The 25,621-nt window shown below is 38.7% G+C and overlaps 1 protein-coding gene across 1 annotated transcript in view; it reads right to left on the bottom strand.

The window, feature by feature from the left end:
• cfap74 (cilia and flagella associated protein 74) overlaps positions 1-25,621 on the bottom strand; it is a 68,997-nt gene that overhangs the window by 1,101 nt on the left and 42,275 nt on the right. Inside the window, 18 exon segments of the mRNA XM_042492576.1 lie at positions 121-255; positions 846-979; positions 2,867-2,999; positions 3,134-3,288; positions 4,191-4,329; positions 5,164-5,319; positions 6,053-6,097; positions 6,099-6,173; positions 8,335-8,390; positions 8,491-8,600; positions 10,971-11,105; positions 11,581-11,714; positions 12,171-12,305; positions 13,346-13,365; positions 13,368-13,597; positions 13,742-13,875; positions 15,395-15,568; positions 20,044-20,131. Of these exon segments, the coding sequence (XP_042348510.1) occupies positions 121-255; positions 846-979; positions 2,867-2,999; positions 3,134-3,288; positions 4,191-4,329; positions 5,164-5,319; positions 6,053-6,097; positions 6,099-6,173; positions 8,335-8,390; positions 8,491-8,600; positions 10,971-11,105; positions 11,581-11,714; positions 12,171-12,305; positions 13,346-13,365; positions 13,368-13,597; positions 13,742-13,875; positions 15,395-15,568; positions 20,044-20,131 (2,188 nt within the window).

The following is a 25,621-nucleotide window of genomic DNA, read 5'->3' on the forward strand; positions in this document are numbered from 1 at the left end:
TGAATGATTTGGGGTTTAGTAGTACCGCTGTGGTTGCTAAATTACTATTTTGGGCCTGTTAGTTCCTGTTAAATTCCTCATGCATCCTCCTTAAAGTCTGATGATAATAATCATTCTCACCTTGTATCCTCTTTGGGGAGTCCATGTGACAGTGATGGTGCATTTGTGACCTGGCTTCACGATCCCTTCACTGGGCTCCACGCTGAAGCCAAGCTGCTGCAGAGATGCCACACCATCCAAGTGAAACTCACCACTCTGTAAAAACAGAGAAAAGATGATCTGTCCAGACATTCACGAGAAAATCAATACATCTGGAGCTTTTTCACCACTTCTTCACCTCTAAACATGTTTTGGAGTACGTAAATCTATTGGGTTTTTCATCTGTGCATTTATACGTCGACAATTTTCACTTCATAATATAGAGTTCACTTTTTTGTGCTAAAAATGGGGGGAAACATGAAGGCAGCAGCATATCAACATGCATGTTTTAAGAAAATTAACTTTTATGCTACTTTCTTGAGATAAAAACTAATGTTATGACAATATTTTGAAATGTTTCATTTTATTTTTTTATACCTTCTGAATTTAGAGTCCTTAAAACGTAAAACATAAGGAGGAGTCTGGTCACACTGACAGTGTAATACAATACCACACAGGAGTTTACATTTTTTACAGAATAGCTGTAAAATGAAAATATTAATGGACAGTATAATAATTGTGAATTTCACAATGTTTGTATGATTATTCTATGTCAATGCCTACCTAAAACAGGTTAACTCTCATGATGCATCACAGTGCACTTGCTGAAACTCCGGCAGTATCAGTATCTGATGACATCACAGTACCTTCTCGCAGGGCTGCGTGGAGCGGATGCAGCCCACCTGCAGCTCTCTCACTGCGGGTCTGATGGCTCCTGCGCTGTAGCTGGTCCGCAGGGTCACCAGCACCGGGATGGTGGACTTCTCCATCACCTCTGACTCTGCCAGAAACAGAGAACTATGTGAGTAGTTAGTAGTAGACAAGTTTTAGCCCAGTTACTACAGAGCATATAGATTTTTACTTTCACTTCACTTAACCCTGGAAACCTGGGAGAATTGGCTTTATTTCTTTGAAAAACATGGGAAAAAGGGCAACATCATAATTTTTAGTTTAGCCGTTACATTTTCCCATAGCTTATTAAAAATAATTTTCTAGATTGCTAATTTCTTGCAAATTGCAGGTACTTTGTCATGTTGCTCATTGCCTTTTCTCATGTTTTTTAAAGATATCAAACCAATTTGCTCAAGGCTCAAAGGTTTAAAAATTTGTGAAAGGTGTCTGAATGCAGCACACGAAAAGTAATGTCAGTCCAGATTTCAAAGGGTTAAATATCCTTCAGACCAGAGAATGATAATGTCGATCTGTCCGGCAGTCGGTCAGTCCACCACTTTGGTCCCAATTGACTGACTGGCAACTTTTGGACGGACATTGGATTCAATTCTAATACTCACAGTCCCCAGATGTTGAATCCCACTGATTATACTGATCACCCTGATTTTCAATTTAGTGCCATTATCAAAATTTTGTCCAATACTTTTCTTTGGATACTCGCCAAACTGATAACTTTCCCATCAGCCTTAGCTGTACTTTGTGTTTATTGTTAATCTACAAATGATAACATGCTCACGCACTAGAGTGGTGAACACGATTAACAATTTATACATAACATCAGCATGTTAGCATTGTCAGTATATGTTAGCATGCTAGTGTCAGCATTTAGCTTACAGAGTGCTCTACACAATAGAGCTGTTTGGGGTATAAGGAAATATCAAAACACTTAAGCATTGTAACACTGTTTTGTGATACTGTATCAATTCCTAAAGACATTATTTAAACTTACTTGTTTACACGTTTTTATTTTATTATTCTGATTAACTAAAGAATCCTGGGAGCACTTTTATTTGACTGATGTAGGCAAATGTTACTTCCTTTTCTCAGATTGCTCGTAAAGTTTTACTATGATGCTGAATGTTACAGTGATACACTGTGATACACAGATACAGATCCCACTGTTCTGATTGCATAAAAACTTTTTTATGCATGTGGTGGTGTGCTCTTTATAATATGACAGTTTTCATAAAATTTAATTTTCAAATGGCAATATGTCGCCTTGATTATTGGCATTACGGCACAATGATTATGTGACATTGACAAGAATTCATGCTGCCCTAATGTTCAGCATGATGGCTTGGACAATTCAAACAACTTTTAAGAGCTGCTTAGTGATTCTCCTACTGTGTGTAAACCAATGGCTGACCTAGAAAGACAGCAAAAAAAAAAAAAAAAAAAACCCACACAAAAACACCATTATGGTCCATTAGCTTTCTTCTTTAAATACGCACAAACTGGAATTTTGCTGGGTGTGAATAGAAATGCTTTCAAAACATCTTCTTCTAAGGTACTGTTCATTTGACATAACTATAGCAGAGCTCAGGCTCTTATCCAACTGCTGATGCTATTTTAATGCACCGACAACACTTTCATTTAGTGAAATTTGCAGTAACCTTGTCTAGGAGGTGTGTCTATTTTTTCACACATGGATTTTCTGGTGAATATGATCTGAATGCTGGTGATGAGCACATGGGCTGTGAGCATCCGATGATTAGCATACATTACTACAACACGTACCCTGCCCTTTCAGACATAAATTACTTAAAATAGACGCAAGAAATTAGTCATGTTTTATAGTGTCAGTATCTATCTTTACTCTACCTTGTTGGAGTCTTTTTGAGAGCATGCTTGAACTTGGATCATTTTCAAATTTCTACTACATCAGGTGCATTGTATCAGAGGTAGATAACTTAAGAAGAGATGAAGATCTGGATACCTGTGAGCTGAATATGGCTGGTTATCCGTAGAGGGAGGGGGGATTCAATGGGCACTGTCAGCATGTCTCCTCCAATCAGATACATGGTATGTGAAGAAGCTGCACCCCTCAGATCCAACGCACACACTTGACTCTGAGAGATAGATATAAAACATGGGTTAAGCTTGTTCCATCATAAAGGCCAGAGTAAACAGAGGACACACAGGGTGCAGTAAAGATGCACTTAGGGGGCAGCATTTCGTCTGGACCATGTGATGCTCTGCTTACCTTATTCATGAGCTCAATGGTCAGTCTGTCAGAATAGTAGACAGATGGGTGGTCAGGGTGAAAGGTGACAGTGATGTCCTGGCTCTGTCCTGGAGCAATGCTGCCACCTCCTGGCCTTACACCGAACACACTCAGCCCACTGTAGTTTTGAGCTCCTGTACAGGACACAAAATAACATACCGTTACTTCCATGTCTACTGCTGTTTATTCTGCAACTAGTGCTGCTTTTTAAAAAAAGAACAGAACAGAACAAATACACAGAACAAATGACATGATAATACAAAGTTGTAAAAGATGAAAAGAAAAGACACACACACAAGACAAATGATAAAGCACATGATATAAAGTGATACAAAGACGAAAACACAAGACAGACAATGCAAAATAAAACTACACAAATAGCACGTCACATAAACACAAAAAGCTACACACAATATCTTTAGTTTACTCAGCTTGTAATTAGTGGTGGAATATAAACAAGTAATGACTCAAGTGCAAATTTGAGGTAGTTACACTTTAAGTATTTTCCTTTTCATGTAACTTTCTACTTCTGTACCACTACATCTCAGAGGTAAATAATGTACTTTTTTTACTACACTATATTTGTCTGCCAGCTTTGGTTACTTTTGTGGTGATAGTTTCTCATCCCCCTCCTGTCCAGTGAAAATCATGTATCTCCAGATTTGCAGATTATTAATGTTTGTGATAAACTTAAGAATGAAATCTTGTGTGTTGAGAAAATTCTCCTTCTTTTCCCAAAACTAAATAAACTCTTTAAAATCCTGAAAAGTTAAGACCTTACAAAATATGTACTATAGCAAATGCAATAGCAGATATCAATATCTGGGAGTTCAAAAGATCTGATAATGATTCAGGCATCTGCCTAAATGATTTCTTTATAAACGCACACAGACACAGTCTCTCAGTGAGACGCTGGGTCCTTGAGGCGTTTGTATTGGTTGTTTCTCCTTTCATTTATTCAAAATATATTGGTGTTGAAGTGCATGTTGTGCATTTTTTGTTTTGATTTAGAGCTCTTGAATTCTAAGTTACTTACCCACAGTAGGCATGACCTGAGAGTCTCTGTAACTGCCCAGCAGGAAGGGCACCAGATCAGCTCCACCCTGAGGCCTCGAGGGAGAGAGGCTGGCCAGCTGCACCCTGAAACCCACGTCCACCGCTGAACTGTTCTGCAGCTGCAGGCAAGACAGGACTTTATATCAGTTCACAGGTTGGAAACGCCTCAATAGCATAAAAAAATCAGTTAGAGCGCATGAACAGTGATTCAGTTCTGGATCTGAGTGCTTTAAATCTTTGAAACCTGGATCAACATCATGTTTTTTGTGCTGCATTCAAACCCCCTTATGGAAGTATTTAAAACCTCTGAAACCTGAAAAAATGGTTTAGTAGTGGCAGGGCCTGCCCTTCCTGCACAGGATTCAGACAGAATACCAAATTTTACCTCATAGATAATGACCTCATTGCTTAACCCTTTGAAACCTGGAGTGACATCACTTTCCTTGTGCTCCTTTCAATCATCTTTCACGAGTATTTCAACCTTCAAAACCTAAGAAAATTGGTGCAATTTTTGTCACAAACATGGGAGAAAATGCAATGAGCAACTTTGCGACAAATGTTCCACCAACTGCAAGAAATTAGTAGATTTAGATTTAAGAAAAAAAAGCAAACGGAAAATGTCCAGAAATAGTAATTATCATGATAATATATATTTAAAATTATGCCACAGAATTGTTGCAATTTTTTTTCAGTTGGTTTTTTGTGTACTTTTCTTTTTTTCTCATTTCTATTTTTTAAACTAATCTTCAGGTAATTTTTTCTGTAACTTTTTACTATTTTTTCACTAATTTTTGGGGTCATTTTTTCTTAGGTTAGTCATCACCTTGTTCCCATGTTTTAAAAATGGAGCCAAGGTAATTTGCTCAGGTTTTAAATTGTTAAGAATGAATAAGAAAATATCTTCAAAACCAACAAGATTCAATCTTGTTCTCATCAGCTCCCTGTCGACTGACCTTCAAGACCTGTGAGGTGCTCTCCTTCTCCAACACGCAGCCGAAGTCAAGGAGACCTCCAGGGTGGGACGAGGTGACGGCAGGGACCACACCCTTCCCACAAAGAGTCACATCCAAGGTCATCTTCTGGCAGTGCACCTTCAGAGTCTCACAGTACTGGAGAGCAGTAGACGGTCAGCGGCTAAGATCTTGCTCAATATTTTATATGTCAACACATCATCTTTAATGTCATTTGAGAGTTACAATTAATTCTAATGAGGGCAAACCAGGAGATTAACTCAGGATGACAATCACTGTGGATTCAACTTCACTTTGAGACTCATGGGTAATTCATTAGTGGGATAACTGTGACACACTGATGACATGCTCATATGTTTATTAATCCTTTGAAACCTGGATCGTCATCACTTGTCTTGTGCTGCTTTCAGATGCCTTTCACAAGTATTTAAACCTTTGAACCCTGAGATAATTGGTTTGCTTTCTTAAAAAAACAAAAGCAAAAAAAAGACAATGAGCTACTTATTAATAAGTGTTCTACCAATTTCAAGAAATCAGATTTAGAAAATATTTTTTTTAACAAGAAATTACCCAAAAAAACAGTAAATTAGTAAAAACTCAGAGAAAATTACCTGAAAAATAGCAAAAAGATTAGAGTAAAACAAAGAAATTACAAAAAAGTGCTCAAATACACATAATTTTACATATGTAATTATGCCAATTATAAATATAGTTTTGTAGATATATTTTAAAATTTCTTTTTACGTTGCACTTTGCATGTTGTTGTTTGCCATGTTTTTGAAAGCAGTACAGCCAGTTTTCCCAGGTTTCAAAGGGTTACGCTCAAACAAAAATCCAGCACTTCATGGTAAACTCAACACTGTCAACCCACCTTTTTCTCCAGAGACGGACTGAAGGCCAAAACCAGAGTTTTTTTTTTCTCCAGGTCTTATGCTTCTGAGCGCATTCAGAAGGGAGAAAGGACCAAGTACATCCAGCACTGATGATCTCAACTTGTAATGGTCAAAGAAAAGTAGTAGGGAGCTATTACTAGAGATATTATTTGAAGTAGTGATAAATACCATTATAAAATTAGCAGAGGCAATTTCAAATTAAGACACACTACACTTAATTGTGGACATGAAAATAACTTGTTCGAAGAGATGCCATGTACAGAAAATAAAAAAAAATCTGTACATCTGTTGCCATGAGATGTCACTATTTATTAATAATATTAATTTTAGCATTATTACTATTTTTAAAATATTTTTTCATCATTGTTCATATTATTATTATTAACATTGCTATTGTTATTAGCACTAAATCAGCTTTTTTCCCCAGTATCACCAGTTTTCCTTTTAATTTCATTATTATGAGTATTAGCTTTATTCGTATTTTCTTTACATTTGTATAATACGTTTATTTAATTTAATTAAATAATTTCTCATTACACTCATGTATAGTATTTGATATCTCATGTACAAAGTATGTCACATGTTTATTTGCAGGCATTTTTGGGTTTTAGACTCATATAACCTGTCAGGTGACCTGTCCATATGGCTACAACTGTGGTGTATCTCTGTTTCTTTTTTCATGTCTGAAGAAGGGCTTTGGCCCCAAACGTTATATGTGGAGGTAATAAGTGTTCATGGGAGCATCATCTAGAGGGCAGACTTTATTTTTTGTATCTATTTTTTTCTGTTCAGCACCTGGTATTTAACTTCTTTTGGATGTGTGTGCTGCTAATCTCTATATATCTAGAAAATAAAAAATGAGGTAAATCCATTGAGGATTATGAATTTTCCTTGAATTAACCTCACAGGTGTAAATTCATACAAAGACAATGAATAGGTATGCATATATCTTAAGAAGTCCAAAGTTTTAATTTGACGGTTTTGCTGACAGAACCTTCCATCATTATTGGATGATTTTATTTGTTCAGGTTTTGAGATATTTGTCTTTTTCTGGGCGTTTTATCCCTTTCTTGGAAAGAGAAATAGACAGGAAAGCAAGATGCCAGAAAGCAAGGTGGGGAATGACATATAACAAGGGCCCCCAGCCAGACATGAACCTGGGATGTTGCAATTGCACAGTTAACGTCCTAAACCCGGAGGCCAGCAGGGCAGCCCGTCTGTGAGATTTCTGCCTCCTTCTCACTTAGAAACTAAATTTCAGTTATGGTGCTCACAGCGTTGAAAATTTTCATGTCAAATTCTCAAAAGCAACATGGATCTCTCAGGGAAATGTCCTTGTTAATCTGTATAACCACAGCACACTTCACATCACCTTTCCTTAGAAATGTTTTCAACAGACATACATATAAAAACTGTGGCTCAGGGGTTAAAGGTGTTAACCATAAACTACAACTTCCTCAGTTTGACTTTGGCCAGAGACTGTTGTTGCACATCATTCCCCATCTCTCTCTCCCCTCATCTCGTCTTCTCTTCACTCCGGGTTCTTACAGCGTAAGGCAAGTGGGATTTAAGTATTTTTTAAGACTCTTTTGCATTTATGAGACTTGTGAAAGACTGACTTAAGACATTTTAGTGCCAGTTAAGGTCTTTATTTTAGATTAATGAATTCAATGCCATTTGAGACTTTTTAAGAATCCGCAGGAACCCTGTTACTGTCTACTCTCAAATATAGGCAGTGGCATCCACAGATATTTTTCTTATTTTTAAAAGCTGGGAAAATCAAACCCAAACTATCTATGGTGCCGAGTACTTCTAAAAGGTAATTTGGTAAAAAAGTAATTTGTGTGAACTGACCCTTTAATACACACTTAGAGGGACCGCAGACCTCATACTACAGGGTAGTATGACCCTGTAGTATACTACAGGGTAGTATGACGTCTGTTAATATAATAGCATACTTGTACATGCTATTATATCAACATATACATTTAACACAGCAACTCAAAGTACTGAAAGTAGAGTGCAGCACAAAAATCTCTGACTAAGACTACTGACTGTGCACATCAGTTTTCATTAAGTATGTTTAACACTTGAACATTTTTTTTTGGTAACAAGTGTCTATGGGACACAGATACTGTCAAGTGAGGTTTTGTAATTACAGACATCAGCTATTTGCATCAACACTATAAAACATGACTCAGCAGTATGAAACATGACTGTAGCTATAAAACTCTGTTTGACTTTTGTTTTGAAAGGATACATCCAAAGATTCCTTCGAAATGTTCTGAATTGTAAACCTCTTGATTAATCGGTCTCCTGAGGAAAAAAGACACAAAATAGACACATTAAAAAAAATGGAATGTACTCTGAGTGCACAAGTGAACTCTTACAGTATGTAAACTTTGAAATAACTCACCCACTGCCACCTGATGGAAGTCTATGATATTGTGTCCATTGGTGGATAAGGCCACTAGAGGGGGCCGTACAGCAGGACATTGCAGCTTCAGGTAGAGAGTGTTCAAGGAACTGTGGACATATTGGACATTACAAACAAAGTAAGGACTGTGTGTAACAGCTCCCACACACAGCCCTTTGAGTGGAGAATTTTGGAACATTACCCAAATCAGGATGTCAGCAGGTATCAAGCACTTACATTTAATGCTTTTTAAGACCTTTTCATGTTTATTTTTTTGCCAAATTTAAGACTGAATTTTGGACGAATAATGTAAAAGCATTGCAGATGAGGATATGTAAATAATTTATATGTGGTCCCATGCAGGTTTTATGTGGAAATATGTTGTTAGAGTGAGTTAGGTTACATTTTGCCAACAGATACGTGCAAGTATAAAGTAAAATATTAGGCTTGGTGGTAGTTTAAAAATGTGGACTTTAGAGCTTGACTCATTTTGTATGCTGATGCTAAAAATAATCATTTTAAGAGGATAAAATTTGGACTACACAGAGGAAACCATGTAGTCAGTATGCTGTTGATTTCTGTATTGTTGAGGATGAAACACTTTTGCATTTGGTCAAACAGTCTTTTCAGTGTTGATCTGAGTTCATTCTGTTGTCACTGTTGTCACTGAAACAAAAGCTATGAGGAACATATAGCAGTCTGGCGAGCTAACAGTACAAACAAGACAGACAAGATTTTTTCTCATCATAAGTTGAATAGCCTCTGGTTATGTACGTCTTTTGAACTGCTTAGATTTAAACCAGAGCTGTCTATCTTTTCTTAGAGGGAACTTTTTCTCCAATATTTAGAGCCACTGGCTAAAAACAGATGATATAAACAGAACTCCGCTATGCAGCAACAAATAACATAATCTCATATATCCCAAATATTTAATGTAGTATAAGAAGACAGCTCATGCTGCTTAATGCTATATAGCTCCACAATATCCAATTGAAATTGAGACTGCATTACTTGTTGACCAAAGCAGGCAATCCAACACCCTCAGGCCACTGGGAGAACCAGGTTTACTGCAAATACTAATCCTGGAATATACATGACTACAACATAATATCAATAAAATGCTAAGGGCCTTAAAGGAATAGCTGACATTTGTTTTTTAAAATTATGTTCCTTATTTAAATAAATCACCAGACACAAATTGACACGAAGCAGCAGGGAGCATAGTAGTGTTTTTACTATATGGGTGGAATATAATGTTGCTCTTTGGTGGGTTGATTGTGACTTGGTTAATATATATTTTACTTGTATCAATCATAGATGTTATTTTCTGCATTAATCAAAATGTGTACTGAAAAAAAGCAGTGGAGGTCTGGAAAAGGAGGCTGTGATTTAAAAAATGCAGTATGAGGGATTTAAGGTTCATATGGACTTTCCGAGTTGAACGTCTACAGACAGCTGTGGACTTGTGCCAGTCAAACGAAAGCACACGGTTCCATTTATACAACAATTGGTTGTATAAATGCAACACTGGTTTTGCATACCATGCATTTCCCAACCCATACTTCACTCCTATGGGTGGTGGTAATGTACCATAATGTTGACTATGGCGAACTCACTACAGCAAGAAAAGCTCCTGTGTTTGCTGTTTTCCCATCAAGTAAAACATATTTCTTTAAAGAGGAATGCACAACCTCTCTTTAAAACATGTATTCATTTTGCTATCTTCCTCTTTTTCATCTTCTTGGCAAACCAGCTAGAGGTGGATAAACCATCAGCTTTTTGGAAGTGTGGAACAAAAGACTATATTTTCTAACTGGAGCATGCACAGTCAGTGCACCCCCTATGCATCCAGTCTGCGCGGTCACAAAAAATGTGCTGCAAACAGATGCCTGCATGGGGGTCAGTGCAGACCCTTGCAGACATGGGCGAATGATGACATTTGCGTCATGCAATCCAAAGCGCACCCGTGCAGAAAAGCAGAAAGTATGATGCGGAATTTAGTGACATCTAGTGGTGAGATTACGATCTGCAACCAACTGAAACGTTCCTAAAGACCCTACAGTGGCCTTCAGGTATTGTAAAACGCAAAAGACACTCTAGAGCCAGTGTTTGGTTTATCTGTTCGGGCATTATTGTAGGCTCCTGGAAGATGAGCCACTCTCTGTGTAGATATGAAGAGCTCATTCTGACCTTACAAAAACACCAAATCTTTGTTTATGGTAATTATACACTATTGAAAACATTGGTACGAATAATCTATCCCACTTCTGCCAATAGATGCCGATGAATCCTACACTCATTAGATAAAGCTGTCTCACATTCAGGTTTTAGGACCACAAAATCTGTTCATAATAGATTCCAAATGGCAAACATTTATATGAAAACACTGCAACAAACTTTGGGACACAACACAAATCTTACATGGCAAGGCCTGCAGTGTGTGTGTGTACAAAGCTGAGTAGAAGCTGACTCAGTGTTACCTCCATGCCGGCTGGGCCTGTCTGTCATCCTCTGGAGGGTCTCCGTCTGACACAAAGCAGGGGACGGTGTACTCAGTGTAGCGCTGGGCGAAGGAGTACAGCAGAGAGGCCTTGGCCTCCTCATACTGCTCTGACCTTGAAGGAAATGACTCACAGTGAAACCCTTTTCATTAAAGTTTTCCAGCTCTGTTGAGATAACACTATATATGATGGCGTGATCACTGCAAATGAACAGAAATGGGAATACTGATGAAATCCCCTTGCGCAGGGGAAGAAGAGGGCATGTTCAAGCGAAAGCTTTGTGTGCAACTTATTTCAGTGTTGTTGGATCTCAGACTTCTGTCCAAGTTATTAAATTGGGTTTAGCCTACTTTGTGACATAAAGAGGCTTTCCGGGAGAAAGTGAAAGAAGTTTCCCTGAGAATCATTTATTCTCTTTTTGCAGTACTACTCTTTGATATTTGGTTATAGAATATTTATTAATGAATGTTTGCTTTACTGGCACATCAGTCCAGCAAACTGGACATGGTTTCCAGAGTTATCTGCGATAGAAAGCAAGAAACAAGATTAACAGCATGAAGAAAAAAAGACTATGGTTATGACAACCCACCCTGGCTGTATGTCGGCAGGATTTGGTGATTCTGGTTGCTTCTCTGTCTTTGGCTCTTCTGTTACCTTGCTGTTCTTTGGAATTACAGGTGCCTTCTCTCCTTTACCATTTTCCATGGGGACCTCCTTTTCAGTCTTACAACAAACACATAAAGGTGATGGATGGTTTCATACTAGACAAGTGTAGCACCCTGCGTTCTGTAAAAACACCAGGTTTATTAATCTTTTTTATTTATATTTTTTTATTTGACCAGAAAATCCTCTTGAGATTAAAAATTTGTTTCTTTAGAGTGTCCTGGCCAAGACAGGCAGCAGCAGCGTAGGTTAGAGATGGAAAAAATAGAACAAAAAATACAAAATCAACTCTAAAACAGGCAATATAAAACACAAAAAAGAGTTACTACAAGGAAAGACTAAAAAGTATGTTAATATATGCAACAAGTTAAGCATAAAAACTGGGAAAAATAAGACCAGCGAGACACTCTGACAATAGAAGCAATAAAAATCAGTGAGTTGGTAAAGGCTCTGCAGCAGCACAGACTAACTCTCACACTAGCAGAAGGTGACTGGAGTAGGTGTGTGTAGTCATACCTCGTGCTCAGCGTGTCTCTTCCTCTCTGACTCCTTCTCACGGAGCAACTTGGCTCGACTGAAGAGACGCAGTGCCTCCTCTTTGATGTCCTGGTCTAACAGTTTGGGTCTGAACGTCACCTGGACCAGACACCTCTGGGTGAGAAAAGAGACGGTAACATGTCAGGAGTTTAGCAAGCAGTGACACTAGTTTTGAGAAATTTTAGCACAGCACTCAGATCCCTGTGTTCTTTCAATTTCAACCTCCTCTTCATATTATGAACTGGAGGTTTAAATTAGTTTTGGGCTGCCTCCTGTTCTAGGGTTTCTCTAGCGTGCATCAATTCAAGTGGACTAAGCTAAGGATGTTAATCCTCCTGTTTTCCAATAGCAGACTATGTATTAGATTTCTCCCACTGGGCCTCTGTCACGCAGTGGAAAAAAATAAATGCAATGATTAATTGTTTTTATAAGCAGAGCCTTGAGGAAGGTCTTCCACTGCTGACTAATAGAAAATGGCTTTTGCAACCGACAATAATAAACGACAATGATTTTCAAAACATCTATACTTTGTCATGATGCTGCAGAGATTAAAAGCATGTTTAAAAGCACTTATTCACTTCCATCAGGTTTCCAGTAGAGTGCATCATTACTCTACAGAGGCATCTGTTGTGAGCTGATGGCAGCTGTGATGGCCATTTGTTTCTCTGAAATCCTGTGATATCTGTGCTGTGTTGAACTGATGATTTTCCTTAGAGATTCATTAATTCCATTATCATTATGTCTTGTCATCAGAAGTAAAAATGTATTCGCTAGTCCCAGGTTTGTTTCCTTACAAAATTAAAGGTTATGTTCATAAACACAACTCAGACTACAACTTTAAATTATGGTTTTGCGATAATATTTACATGAAGATTTTTGACATGCGGAAAATGAAAAACACAACCTCAGGAAACTCCACGGGATTACGAAGACAGCGGGCGGTGAGGAGGGGGTCGAGTTAATAGTGCTGAAGACATGCTTCGTTTAAGCAGGTTCTCACGGTCCTAATTACAGAGACACTCAATCTGCACTACCATATAGTTGTGAGAACCACAAGAGACGTGTTAAAAAAGACTAGTATTATGACCTTTATGTGTGAAATCAGTGGAGTGCCCCTTCGATATAAATACAACATTAGAGGTGTGTTACTTTACCTCTCCGGGCAGCAGGCGGCAGCGGAGGGACAGATGCTGATGTCTGAATCCTTGGGTGGGGTGAAGGAGAACAGCCTGGCTACACCTGGATGGATGAACTGTTTGGACTGGTTGTGGTTGGTTTGAGTGTTTATCAGGTGAAGTACAACGCAGGAGTGGTCACCTACTGCTGTGGCCCCGAACCGGACCAGATAATGGGAGAGTTCCAGTGCAGGGCAGACACCCACTGCTCGGCAAGACAAGAGGAAATCTCTAAAGACCAAGAGAATAAATTGGATGTAATAAACACAGATTAAATCAAATGCTGTTACTGAAATCAGGGATATTTTGGTCTTGGAAATCAACAAGTCCATATATTACATACAGTTTACACACAAAGTGTGATTAAATATCAACCTGTTAATTTCTGATTTGCAGGTGAGCTGGAAATTGTACTCTTTGGCTTTGTTGGCACTGAAAATCAGATCAATCTCCAGGGTCTCTTGTGGGAGCAGAGTGCCAAAGCCATCATTAGGCTGGACGTCAATAAACTGCAGCGTGAGAAAACACAAACAACACCAATTATACACACAATTTCCTTACAGTTTTCACATAATCACACCCTAGTTTTGATAGAATTTATGACTATTATTTTTTCTGCAATAGTCATTTAATATTTTTTTTTCTGTGGATTTACATCAGCTGCTTGTGATGCTGCTTGCGCATGCACTTTAGCAAAATATATCAACAGTTTTATGCTGTAATGTGCAGCGCTAAGAACTGCCAGAGCTGGAGGAAAATGAGACACGTTTTTCTAGAGCAGCCTGCCAAACACAGGGTGCTATTTCCACTAATTAGATCTGGGTTTTTAACAGCGCTATTAACCGGAAGTCGAACCAGAAATGTAATAAAAATTAGCAGGCAGCATACAGATAGTAGCATTTATTAGTAGTGGTATGGCCTGCCATTCCTGCACAGGATTTAGATTGCATACCCAGTTTTACCTCATTGATAATGGCCTCACTGCCTAACCCTTTGAAACCTGGAGCGACATCACTTTCCTTGTGCTGCTTTCAGACACCTTTCACAAGTATTTCAACCTTCGAAACCTGAGAAAATTGGTTTCTTTCAGAAACATGGGAAAAAATGCAATGAGCAACTTGGTAAGAAATGATCCAGAAAATGCAACAGTATTAGTAGTAGTAGTAGTAGTAGATTTTGATTTTGATTTATTTTTTAAATTATGTAAAATATTTAGGTTAAAAAAAAGAAAAGAAAATCCAAGAAAGACCATATTTATAATTAGCATAATTAAATATTTAAAATTATATTGCAGATTTTAAAAAAAGAAGCACTTTTTCAAGTCTTGTTTGCCCTGTATGTTTTTTCCCTTTCTTTTTCTTTTTGATTTTCTTTCTTTTTGATTTATTCATTTATTTTATATTATTATTATAAATTTGTTTTTTTAAAACAAATTTTCAAGTAATTTTCTTGTACTTTTTACTAATTTCTTGTTAATTTTTGGGTCAATTCTTTCATTGCTCATTGCCTTCCTCCTATGTTTCAAGAAAATCAAGACAATATTCTCAGGTTTTAAAGAGTTAATATTCACTCTCTTCACACGTATCAGAGCTGTATTAAGTTGCCACTAACTGTTGCATTGCATTTGTTGAATTTCTGCCAAAGTAGCTCCTCAACGAGTTTGCTGTTGAACTAAACTGCATGTGCTGTTGCCACGGTAACCACAGGGGTTGCCAAATCAACCAGTCCTGTAATATTAAGGAATACAACTTTTTAAGGGTTGAACGAAAAGAGCAAATCTCAAAAATGTGAAATCTGTGAAAAGAAGGGTGAAGCTGAATTTCCAACAGTGAAAGTATTATTTATTTTAATGACTAAATACAAGTCTCCTACACACCTGACATCCTCTAGAATTACAGCACTGAGGCAAACATTATTTTCAGTGACTAACAGTATCTGGGTTAGTCTCTGCTTGTATGGATCCAAGTAACTGTACTTAACAAATACTGCGACATTTAACGCAAACTAAAATCATTGAAGTATTGGTACCTCTGGAACACCCACGAAACCAAACTCCTGAGGCAGCAGGGACAGGTTGGTGAGGCGAACGCTGTTCCTGACCGACTGATGAATGGAACAGAAGCCAAAGTCCACCTCAGTCCGGTCGAACTGCAGGTCTGAGGTGGTCACAACTGCTTGGACTATGAATTGGACCGGCTTCACCTGAACACACAGACATGAAGCATCTTTACACATTATTTTTCCATGAGTGGACCATTTTCATCATTGTCTAATGTCACATGTCTCAATGACACAACACTGCATTTGATCTAGATTATTTTTTTTTATTTCATTCTAATATCATAAAAATGTTAAATATTATCAGGATGGTTTGATTTATGTAATAAAAATGGCTCCAGTGCCTGTTGTGAAAACTGCTCTGCACTGGTATCACTTTTCCGATTTTAATTACACATTTTCAAATGCAGATTGAAGGAAAAAAAACATTGAGGAGAACAAAGACTACAACAACATGAACATGGCACCTGAGCATGTGAGCAGAGTGGGGAGCAAGCGAGCAGGGAGCGCCAGCACAAGGGTTTTGGATGAAGCGCAGAGCGGATTTTTTAAAAAGTTGGAGTGTCACCCTGATTAAAGATACTCTATAACAAAAGATAGCCTATTATAAGCTGCGCCAGTTGTATGGAATTCTCTCCCCTGCTTGGTTTGAAATGTAGTGAATACTGTGTGGATGGATTACAAAAATACAATTTATATATAGAACAAATTTAGTGTTTGTCCTTATTTATTTTATGTTTTTATCTGATAGCTTAATATCTAATATCAACCCTTTCCAAGATCACATTAGTTGCTGCCAGATCTATTATTAGTGTTTTGCTAAAACAGAGACATCTTGAGCAAAGTACTTTTTTTTTCTCCTGATCTGTAAAATGCCATTTTAGTGTCAAATTGTCAAGAAAGTTTAGGGCTCTTGAAAAATTTGTCCAATATTTACTTCTCTGACCATGGAGTCATAATATGTGCTCATGTTGACTTTTCCCATTGGAATGAGTAGACTCAGGACTGCTGCTAGTCTCCTCAAGGGCCAGAGCAGTGGTAAAACCCGCGTGACACAGATACAGAAATGACTCTAAAGTAGGCCGTCTCCAATTATCAGTGCTCTCTGCCACTGAGTGCCCCAGGGATGACGTTTTTCTGTAGGCCAGCTTGTATGCTAACATCTCCCTGCTTCCCTCATCAAAAAGCCCTTGGGATTTTTAAATGGGATTTTGGATCCTTGCAGAAAATAAACTCAAACATTTATGGTACTTAAACATTTTATTCAGAAATATAATCTTCCCAAATAAACATCGCTTTCAGGATTTTTTAAGCGTATTATGTAATTGCCAGAAGTAAAAATCTATTGCTAGGCTAAAAACAAACTAGAGTAGCCGCGTGGCTTCTTGAAAAACAACTGTCATCGTGGCTCAATGTCATAACGTTCTGTAGTGTCATTTCGTCACTCCTTAGCAACCGCCTTTTTAAAGAAACATAAAGGTTTCAAAGTTTACCGACATATTTTATGTCTTTGAACAAAATATGAGTCTCTCCAGCTTGTGTTAATCACAGACTTTATTTCTGGTTTCTAACCAAAAACCCATAAAAAAAAACCTGACTCTGAGACACGGGAACCGGGGGTGCTGAGATGCTAATTCATTTTCAGGTTTTAGGAATCATTCCTGGGGTTCTCTATTATCTCCCTCTCCTTCTGTCACTTTTGCTCCAGTTCTGCTCACATCATGAGTTTGAAGCATGCCAGACCATCCCAGGATGCATCTGAGCACACAATATTTTCTGTCAAAAATCAGCTGCTGTGAGCTCTGCAGTACATTTTACAAAGGATTTTCAAAAGGAAACTGAGAAGTCATACAGGTGTACTATTCCTGTAACACCAACAAATGACAGCTAGTGTTCACACTAAAATTAAATATCAGCTTTTGGGTTTTTTCTAGGCAAGAGGTGAGCAGCAGGAGCAAATCTGTGAGTGAGGAACAACAGTGCTCACCTCTCCACTCACATGGTCTACGCGGTACTAGCATGGACTGATGTTGCTTTCATCTGAGCCTTTTTTAATTTTGCAATTTCACAAATATAACTATAAGTGTGCACTCTGAAATTAAGTGTAAGCTTTGAGTGAGTTTTAGAAATTAAAATCTTAACACCAACCCAAGTTATTATTTATCAGTGACATTGCCATTCCCCTTGGATTTATTATGTTTTTTTTTTTTTTTTTAGATAATCATGCAAGGCTGGTGTTATTCTTTATTTTTCTCATCCTAAAGATGCCCGTGAAACGACAAAAATCTATAATATTCCCTCCCTCAGTGGCCCCCAGACAGGAAGTAAACGTTTATACACCTGTCACAAATATTATTTCAATTTCTCTACGGCTAAATAATTCCCTAAATGAGCTGGGCATTGTAGATTTTAGCAAACATTACACAAACAGGAGTAAACAGTGCATTTCTTGGGGACTATTTTTAGCACTGAATTACTACATATTTTGTGCTAGTGAGTATTTACTGCAGTGTAGTGTGATGAGTATGACTGTTTGACTGTGGTAATGAAGGAACGTGATCGGGGCGACAGTGTGGCTACATCCGTACTTGGATACACAGACATTATTTCCTTGGAGGATTAATTAATTTGTGTGTTTTTTGGTCTTTTTCAGGACTTATTGGCAATAATAAAAATATGGAGTATCATCAGCCTTCTCCTTCATCACACATTCAGATAGATAATGTCTTCTTGAATCATGCCGGTGCTCAGGAGATGACCTTGTTTATTGGTCGCCGCACCATTGCTTTGCTGGCTGCTGTGGCGTCTGATGACCGTACAACAGTGTGTGTGTAGGCACATGGTTTCATGCCAGGAGCTCAGGGCCTGGGACTGGGGGCAACAGCTTTGGTGCTCCACAGGAGCATCCTGGCCCAGTCTTTGACTCTGCTCCCCCCACAATCCTCTCCTCTTGACGGGGAATAGGGGCAGGATGGGGAGGGAGAGGAAGGTGACGATTTGGCAAGGAGAGCGACCAGATTTAGATTCACTGAGAAAGAGGACTGGCATCAATGCAACACGAATGTCTAAGCAGCTGCTCTGTGTTTTTTAATAAAGGCTGCTGCTGACGAGCTGAAGGAATTCAGTTGCTGTAAGCTATTTATTTTCCTCTTCAGGGGCTCCTGAATTGACTGTTTTCATATTTCCAACTGCAAGTTGGACCTAGAAGAGAGGGTATTAGTGCCTCTTGAGAGGAATGAGCTTTTGTTTGACATTGAATTGCAAATAGTTTCCTTATCAATGTTTGTTGCATTGCACTATAAAAATGTATCACATATATTATATTATCATTATTACATAAAGATGTGACGCTTTCCAGAGTGCCGAAAACACAAGATGGCAAATGGACTTGCATCACAACTTTCTAGTCTTCAGACCACTCAAAGTGCTTTTACACTTCATGTCACATTCACCTATTCACACACACATCCACACACTGCTGGCCCAGGCTACCATACAGGGTGCCACCTGCTCGTCAGATGCTCATTTACACACCAACGGTTCAGCCAACAGGAGCAATTTGGGGTTCAGTATCTTGCTCAAGGATATCTCCACACGCGGACTGGAGGAGCCGGGCATTAAAGTGCTGATCTTCTCATTAGCAGCAAAAAGTAAATTAGAGGCTAATACTGATTTTCAGATCATTTTCTTGTACTTTTCTCAGATGTCTTGCTAACCTCTGGGTCATTTCCTCTTTTGTCGCTCATTACCATCTTCTCATGTTTTTGAATAAAATAAAGCCAGGTCTCAAAAGGTCAAATTATTTGATTGCATTTCCACCTTTGCTGAGTAAGTTTTGTGTGAAAGGAATTAAAAGCCTGTCCCATATATAAGCCTGCTGAATTCAATGATATACACATATAATAGCTCTGGCTAATAATTTAAATATTTAAGTTTTACGGTATTCATGTATTTACTGGACTGGATCAGCTGAGAGGGCTTATGGAATGTAGCAAACTCACTAATCACACAGGTTAACCCAAGGATACTAATGCATAATATAATGCTACAAGCTTTAACGTTAGTAGAAATTATAATGTAGTTTCAGCTCCTTTGCTTTTTCAGCTCAATTATTCACATTTTTAAACCCCATATTATATATTTGGCAATTTTTTTAAAATTAAAATTTGGCTGGGTGGTTGATAACACATTTTTTTCTATGTTGTCATAAACTCATTTGACTTTTTTGTTTTTTTGCTTTACCCGAACATCAATAAAATCTTTTTACACAAACACATAACTCATGTTTATGCAAGCACATGTGTGCTCCATGGAGAAAAAGAAGAGCACACACAGATCTCTGCTTTGCCTTTTTCAGCTTCTTGAGAAATATTCAGTGAAACAATATGGAATAACCTTTATGCTTGGCTTATTAGCACCCATGGAGTAACTGGGCCTTGGGGGTGGGAGATAATTTTAGCTTGTTACCAGCAAAATAGGTTACAACCTTCAGCAGCCCTGCTTCTGTTTTAGCTACAAAGTAGGACACAAGCCCTGTATTGCATGATAAGAACAGTGTTTTCAAGATCACAGGGAGGTTTACTGTAACACAGACTGCAGTGTATTATTATAATACAAACCTGGCCGGCTACTTGCACTGTCATTGGCACCTCCAGGACTCCTGTGTCTCTGTCAAAAAGCTTCTCGGCATCTTTGGATAAGGATCGTCTACAAGAGAGTAGAAAAAAGGCAGGAACACCGTTTGAACACACATTATTATGCAAAAAGGCACTTTCTCATGAAATGGTCTTATTTTTACATGAACAGAGGCGAGCAAAGGCAGCAATTAGGAGCTGATATTAAACTGCAACAGTGATTTGGAGGTTGCTATTTTTGTTTTTCAGCACATCAGTCAAAAGCCACGAGCCACTGCTGAGCTTTATAAAGGAGGATGAAGATTTGGACCCTGAAGACCCATTACTTTACTTTAACCCACGACTGTAGGATCGGCTCACCAGGGAAAGCAGGAGAGAGATGTAGAGCGCGCCTCCACACTACTGTAGGTTGTAGCCATGGTGATGGGAGACGTAAGCATGATTCAAAGAGGCCCAGTAGTCATGCACAGGCTTATGTAAAACTCCACTCCTTCAACATAACACATATACAGTATATGTGTGTATGGATAGTTCATTATCGTGTAAACAGTGGTCAAATGTCAAACGCAGTTTGTGGCTCAGATCCACCCCCGCCTCTCACTCCCTCTCTCCTTCTCCCATCTCTTCTTCCCCTCCTTTTCCTTCCTCTGTTTCTCTCCTACCAACTGTCTTCTCTGTCTTTCCCTCTTTATGCTCTTAATGCTGGTTGAAGGCTTGAGAGCTAATGCTGTAAATGTCAGTGGTTTTAAGGCTCTCCAGATGTCAGTGTGTTTTTTAAAAGCACTACAACCAAGCCTCGCCTTCAACAAATCTGTCAGGTTCCAGGACAGACTAGTGTCTCATATTCCCCCCGTTCTACTACAACATGACTCACAGCTAGAAAGTCGGCTTCTTCGCACGTCAAAATTAAATCTCATTTTCAAAGGGGACTAATGAAAAAAATGTTTTTTTTCCCCCCTCCGTAGCTTGACCAATGAGCACAGGGGGTGTATTTAAGGAAGCACTCTTGTTCTGCCTGCAAATAGAATCGCTGCTGGAGAGTCACTCTTGAATTAGCTTGGCAGGGCAGAGTGGAAAAGCGAGGTGGGACGTCGCCAGACCCATATGCTCGGGAGAATTTTTGCAGATGGATGGATGGGGTTTCAGATTTGTCCTGCACAGATTTACTTGGGTGCTTTTTTTCTCGGCAGCCAGATTATCCACAGCAGCATCCACAAGTAATTCTGGGCCATAGTCTTTTAATGATACTTCTGAGATTAGACAGGGACATAGTAAAATTGAAATTTTTTTTTTAACTTTGTAGGACTGTTAATCGAGCTGCAGTGCATCTCTAAAGGATTACTCCAGGAACTATTGAAATAAAAGGACAAAACCTTATCTTCTTTATCTACATCTCAATTCCTTGAAAAAAAAAAAGAAAAAACCTGGAAAGTCAAAGAAAAGATACTTATGAGGATCACCTATAATCCATCGGAGCAAGGCTGAAAAAATTCAAAAGACACATTCATCAGGGAATTTTAAATTGAAATTAAATTTGACTTTAGGAAAAGTGGTTGCTGCAATGCTTCCTTTTACCTAATGGGAGCAAATACAGTACATTTGAAATTTATATTCCTCTCCGATATGGACTCCGATATGCTTGGATTTCACTTCACCATTAAAAAAGTGATGATGAAAAGGATTACAGATTAAGAGGCTTAGGGATGTTTTGCTATGAGGAAATGCACAGGGGGAAAAAAATGACTGTAAAATAAATCTTAAAAATCATATTAACCAAAGAGGTTATTTTGGTTGTTTCTTTTATTGTAACTCATACTCATACTCATACTCTACTTAAAAGTTTCTGCGAGTGGTGTAAGTGGTGAACTATCGGTGAAAGCACTGGTGGAGCTGTTTGGTGTAATCTGTAGTAAATCATCCTTGTAATCTCCCTTTTATCAGCCGGAACTGCCAGGGTGGGACACATTGCCTCGCTCTTCAGGGATTACACCTAAAACCGTTCATTCAAGCCATCCTATTCTAATGATCTTGTCATCAGGTTTAAATTTTCCTCTGGTCTTGCGTGACAGATTGAAATTCTCTGCATGCCAACTGATTCTCTTGACCCTGGAAGCTGAATTATTGTTTTTTCGAAAGTAAAGCATGTCTTTCTCTACGCTTTGGGAAGACTTAAGCAGTTCTAAAGCCAAAATGTCGAGGCCAAAGTAAGCAGGTCACATGGCATGACAGGTTTGAATCTAAAACATAGAAGTCAAATTATGGAATATAAAGACAGCTGGATGCAGTGTTAAAGGCTGGGTCTCATCCAGCTCTATGAAGGTTGCTCAGTGAAGCATTAAGCCAAAAAATTAGACTTGCATGTATAAAATTACCTGGATTGTCTGTATCCATGGGCCCACGGAGTAAGCACACTAACATTTGCTTTAACATTGTTTCACAACGCTCTGCTTGAGGCTCATTCACATGAATGACAGGGAAATAACACTGCATTCGGTTATTAGTCAATTTTACATCCTTTCGGACATAATGTTGTGTTCATTCTGAGAAGTTGATGTAACTCAAAAAATTTTGCAGATGATTGACAGACATGGTTTTTATAATCTAAGTCTATGAGAAAAGAGCTTTGTGGACCCAGTGACATTACAATATGGGCCTGGGAGTTACTGTTCCCATGTCCAAATGGCTTAAAAGCAGCCCCATAAGATTAGCACTGGTCTTTGAGGCAAATGTGACATAGTGGCCAAACCACAGAGTAACGGCCTCTGGATCCATATTGTAATGCCATCGAGCCCAAAAATGCTTTTTCCTATAGACTTAGACCATAGACGTTGTGAAAGGAATTTTTGCAAATCAGCTGACACATTTTTGGGGGATCAAAACCCCCATGAAATGACTAGTTTCACTGTCAGAATTTGATCCATTTGGTCTGATACAATTTCAAAAGTCTACAAGCCTAGCCACATGATAAAATCATTTTATTCCGATTTGAATTAGTGGCGAGCTAAACCGGGAGTAAGCCAGCTTGGCTGATGAAAGTCTTTGGTTCACATGGTCTATGGGCCCCACAATGCAGAAGATTTGGATAATTTTATAAATGGCAAGTCAAACTTTTTCGGCTTCATGCACCGCTAAGTAACACTCATAGGAATGAATGGGGCCCCACCTAATGCTGTATCCAGTTGTCTTTACACATCCGTGCTTCAAAGCCCAGCTCAGTTCGACAACACCTTCAAATTGTTGAGCAATTTCAATAAGTCTCTTTTGATCGCTATGGAGAAACAAATAAGCTATTAGAGCTCTGCAGGCAGGATTAACAGTGGGGAAGTTTCTACATTGCTAGTCATCTTGCCATGAAAAAAGCATAAACCCCCCCCCAGAAAAGTGGCAACAAGCATAGATGTAATTGACACAACTGTAGAGGTTGTTGCGAGTTGGAAAACAGAATATTAACACTTAAATTGCTAACATTAATTGCTCCAAGCAACCGCAACTTCTGCCTCCACCAAGGATGACCATATCACCCCCTTCCTCAAACATACATTGACTAAAATGAACCCAGCGTGTACCTAAGTGAATGGAATGGCAACAGACTTTGAGTATTAGGCTGTCAGTGTTCATCTAAACACAAATAATTCCTCTTAGCTGAACAAGATCACAAACATGTGAACCATTAGCCTTGATACTGTAGCGAGGGAACCATGTAGTGTATGGTACGATGCACTGGGTATGTGAAAGAAACATGTGGGTTGCATGGTGACAAATAAAAGTGGAGGAAGACAGGCAGAGAGGGATGAAGCAAAGGAAAGACGGCAAAGGAATGTGGGCAGGTTTAGCGCAATCCTTCAGAGCAGGAAGCAAGAATGTGCTCACCCTCTCCCAAAAGCCCGAGGAGGGAAGGCAAGAAGCAAACACCTGTGTAAAGAATGAAAGCTATGAGTCATTTCAGAGGCCAGATTTAACTGTGTGTGTGTGTGTGTGTGTGTGTGTGTGTGTGTGACACAGTGAGTGAAGGCACTGCTGCTAATGAGGATTTGGAAATCCAATCACAGGCTCTGGCAGGGAACACTTGGCAGTGCCATTTTAAATCACATACCGCCACTGCATAAAACAAAAGCAAACCTACGAAAAATCAACAGATTAGAAAGCGAGATCCAACCATGACATAGATGAGACATGCTGGAACACAGCTCGCTGACATGCTGGAAACATTTTCCATACCCTGTGTGATTTGTGTGGAATTGCACTGCATTTGCAGTTGGGGCATTTTAAAGGATAATTGCAGCCTTATTTTCGTAGCTTCGGCCACTATTTCTGTTGGTCATGATAGCCCTGTATTCACTTAGCCCCAGCATGCATCTCTATTAACATGAGATTTGAGACACTGAGCAAAACATTTGTTTTTCAGAAAGATGAATCCTGGATGGTGTTTTAATAACCCAGAAGGTTCTTCAAAAACACTTGTTTCTGTTTCAAAGCCATTTCCAAAATCCTCAAAGACTCTTATAACCATCTGTTTCATGAAATATTTCATCTCCTGCACATAAAAGCAATTCTTAAACCATTTCCTGGATTGCAACTCTTTCATCTAAACAAAGACGGTAGCCCAAAATGGCATAGTATCTCTCCTCATAGGATGTAAACGGAATTTTAAGTTTTGTCATGATAGACATTGACGCAAAAATGCTGACAAATGCAAGTGACACTGATGAAGCTATAGAGATTGTGGTTGTAAGTTGCCTCAGTGACATTAAATTGGCACATTTCTTTCATCGTCATTAAAGGGGACCTGTTATGTTAATTTTTGGGTTCATTCTTTTCATTCATACTATTTTTCTCTTATACTAGGACATGTTTACATGCGTTAATGTTCAAAAAACAAATTATTTTTCTAATACTGTTTAAACATGGGAAAACCTGCTAAAAATGGGTGATAGAGTTCTTTCCCACTGCCAGTAGACCAGAGCTGTGTACATGGCTCTGCAGCAGATTATTTCTTTCTGTGTGTGTGTGTGTGTGTGTGTGTGTGTTTATTTTTTACTCCTGTGTCATGTTCAACATCACAGTCGGTTGGAAAACAAGTTGGTAAACAGTAGAAAGCAGCATGGAGGCAAGTGAAAATATTATCATGGTTACTTCCTTTTTATAGCTCTTACTTATTCAGTCACTCTTTCAAACATGATGCAGACTAATATGGAATAATGTTTTTCAAGTGCTTCTTGAGTAGAGATGAATGGTATTTTCTGGCGGTCTGTCATGGCATAGCGGAGGCAAGTGCGTATATCCAGATGTTGTATTTCCATCACTGCTGATGAAAGCCAATCGGAGCTGTAGACTATAAATATCCATGACTACTGCAGTCATTTAACCTGGGTGTGAAAGCTGGTTGTAATCTTTCCCACAAAATAAAAAGGCCAAATGTTAGCGTGTGGGGGTAATTTGCGTAGGGGGAAAGGGGCTCAAGATTACATGTTTCCCTGACATTAACTTGTAGCTTTATGTAGCAATGTAATCTGCATGTTGTAAACACTTACAACACTTACAAGCAGTAGCGTGCCTGGAGCAA

This window comes from Plectropomus leopardus, chromosome 8, assembly GCF_008729295.1.
Source record: "Plectropomus leopardus isolate mb chromosome 8, YSFRI_Pleo_2.0, whole genome shotgun sequence".
Taxonomy (NCBI): domain Eukaryota; kingdom Metazoa; phylum Chordata; class Actinopteri; order Perciformes; family Serranidae; genus Plectropomus; species Plectropomus leopardus.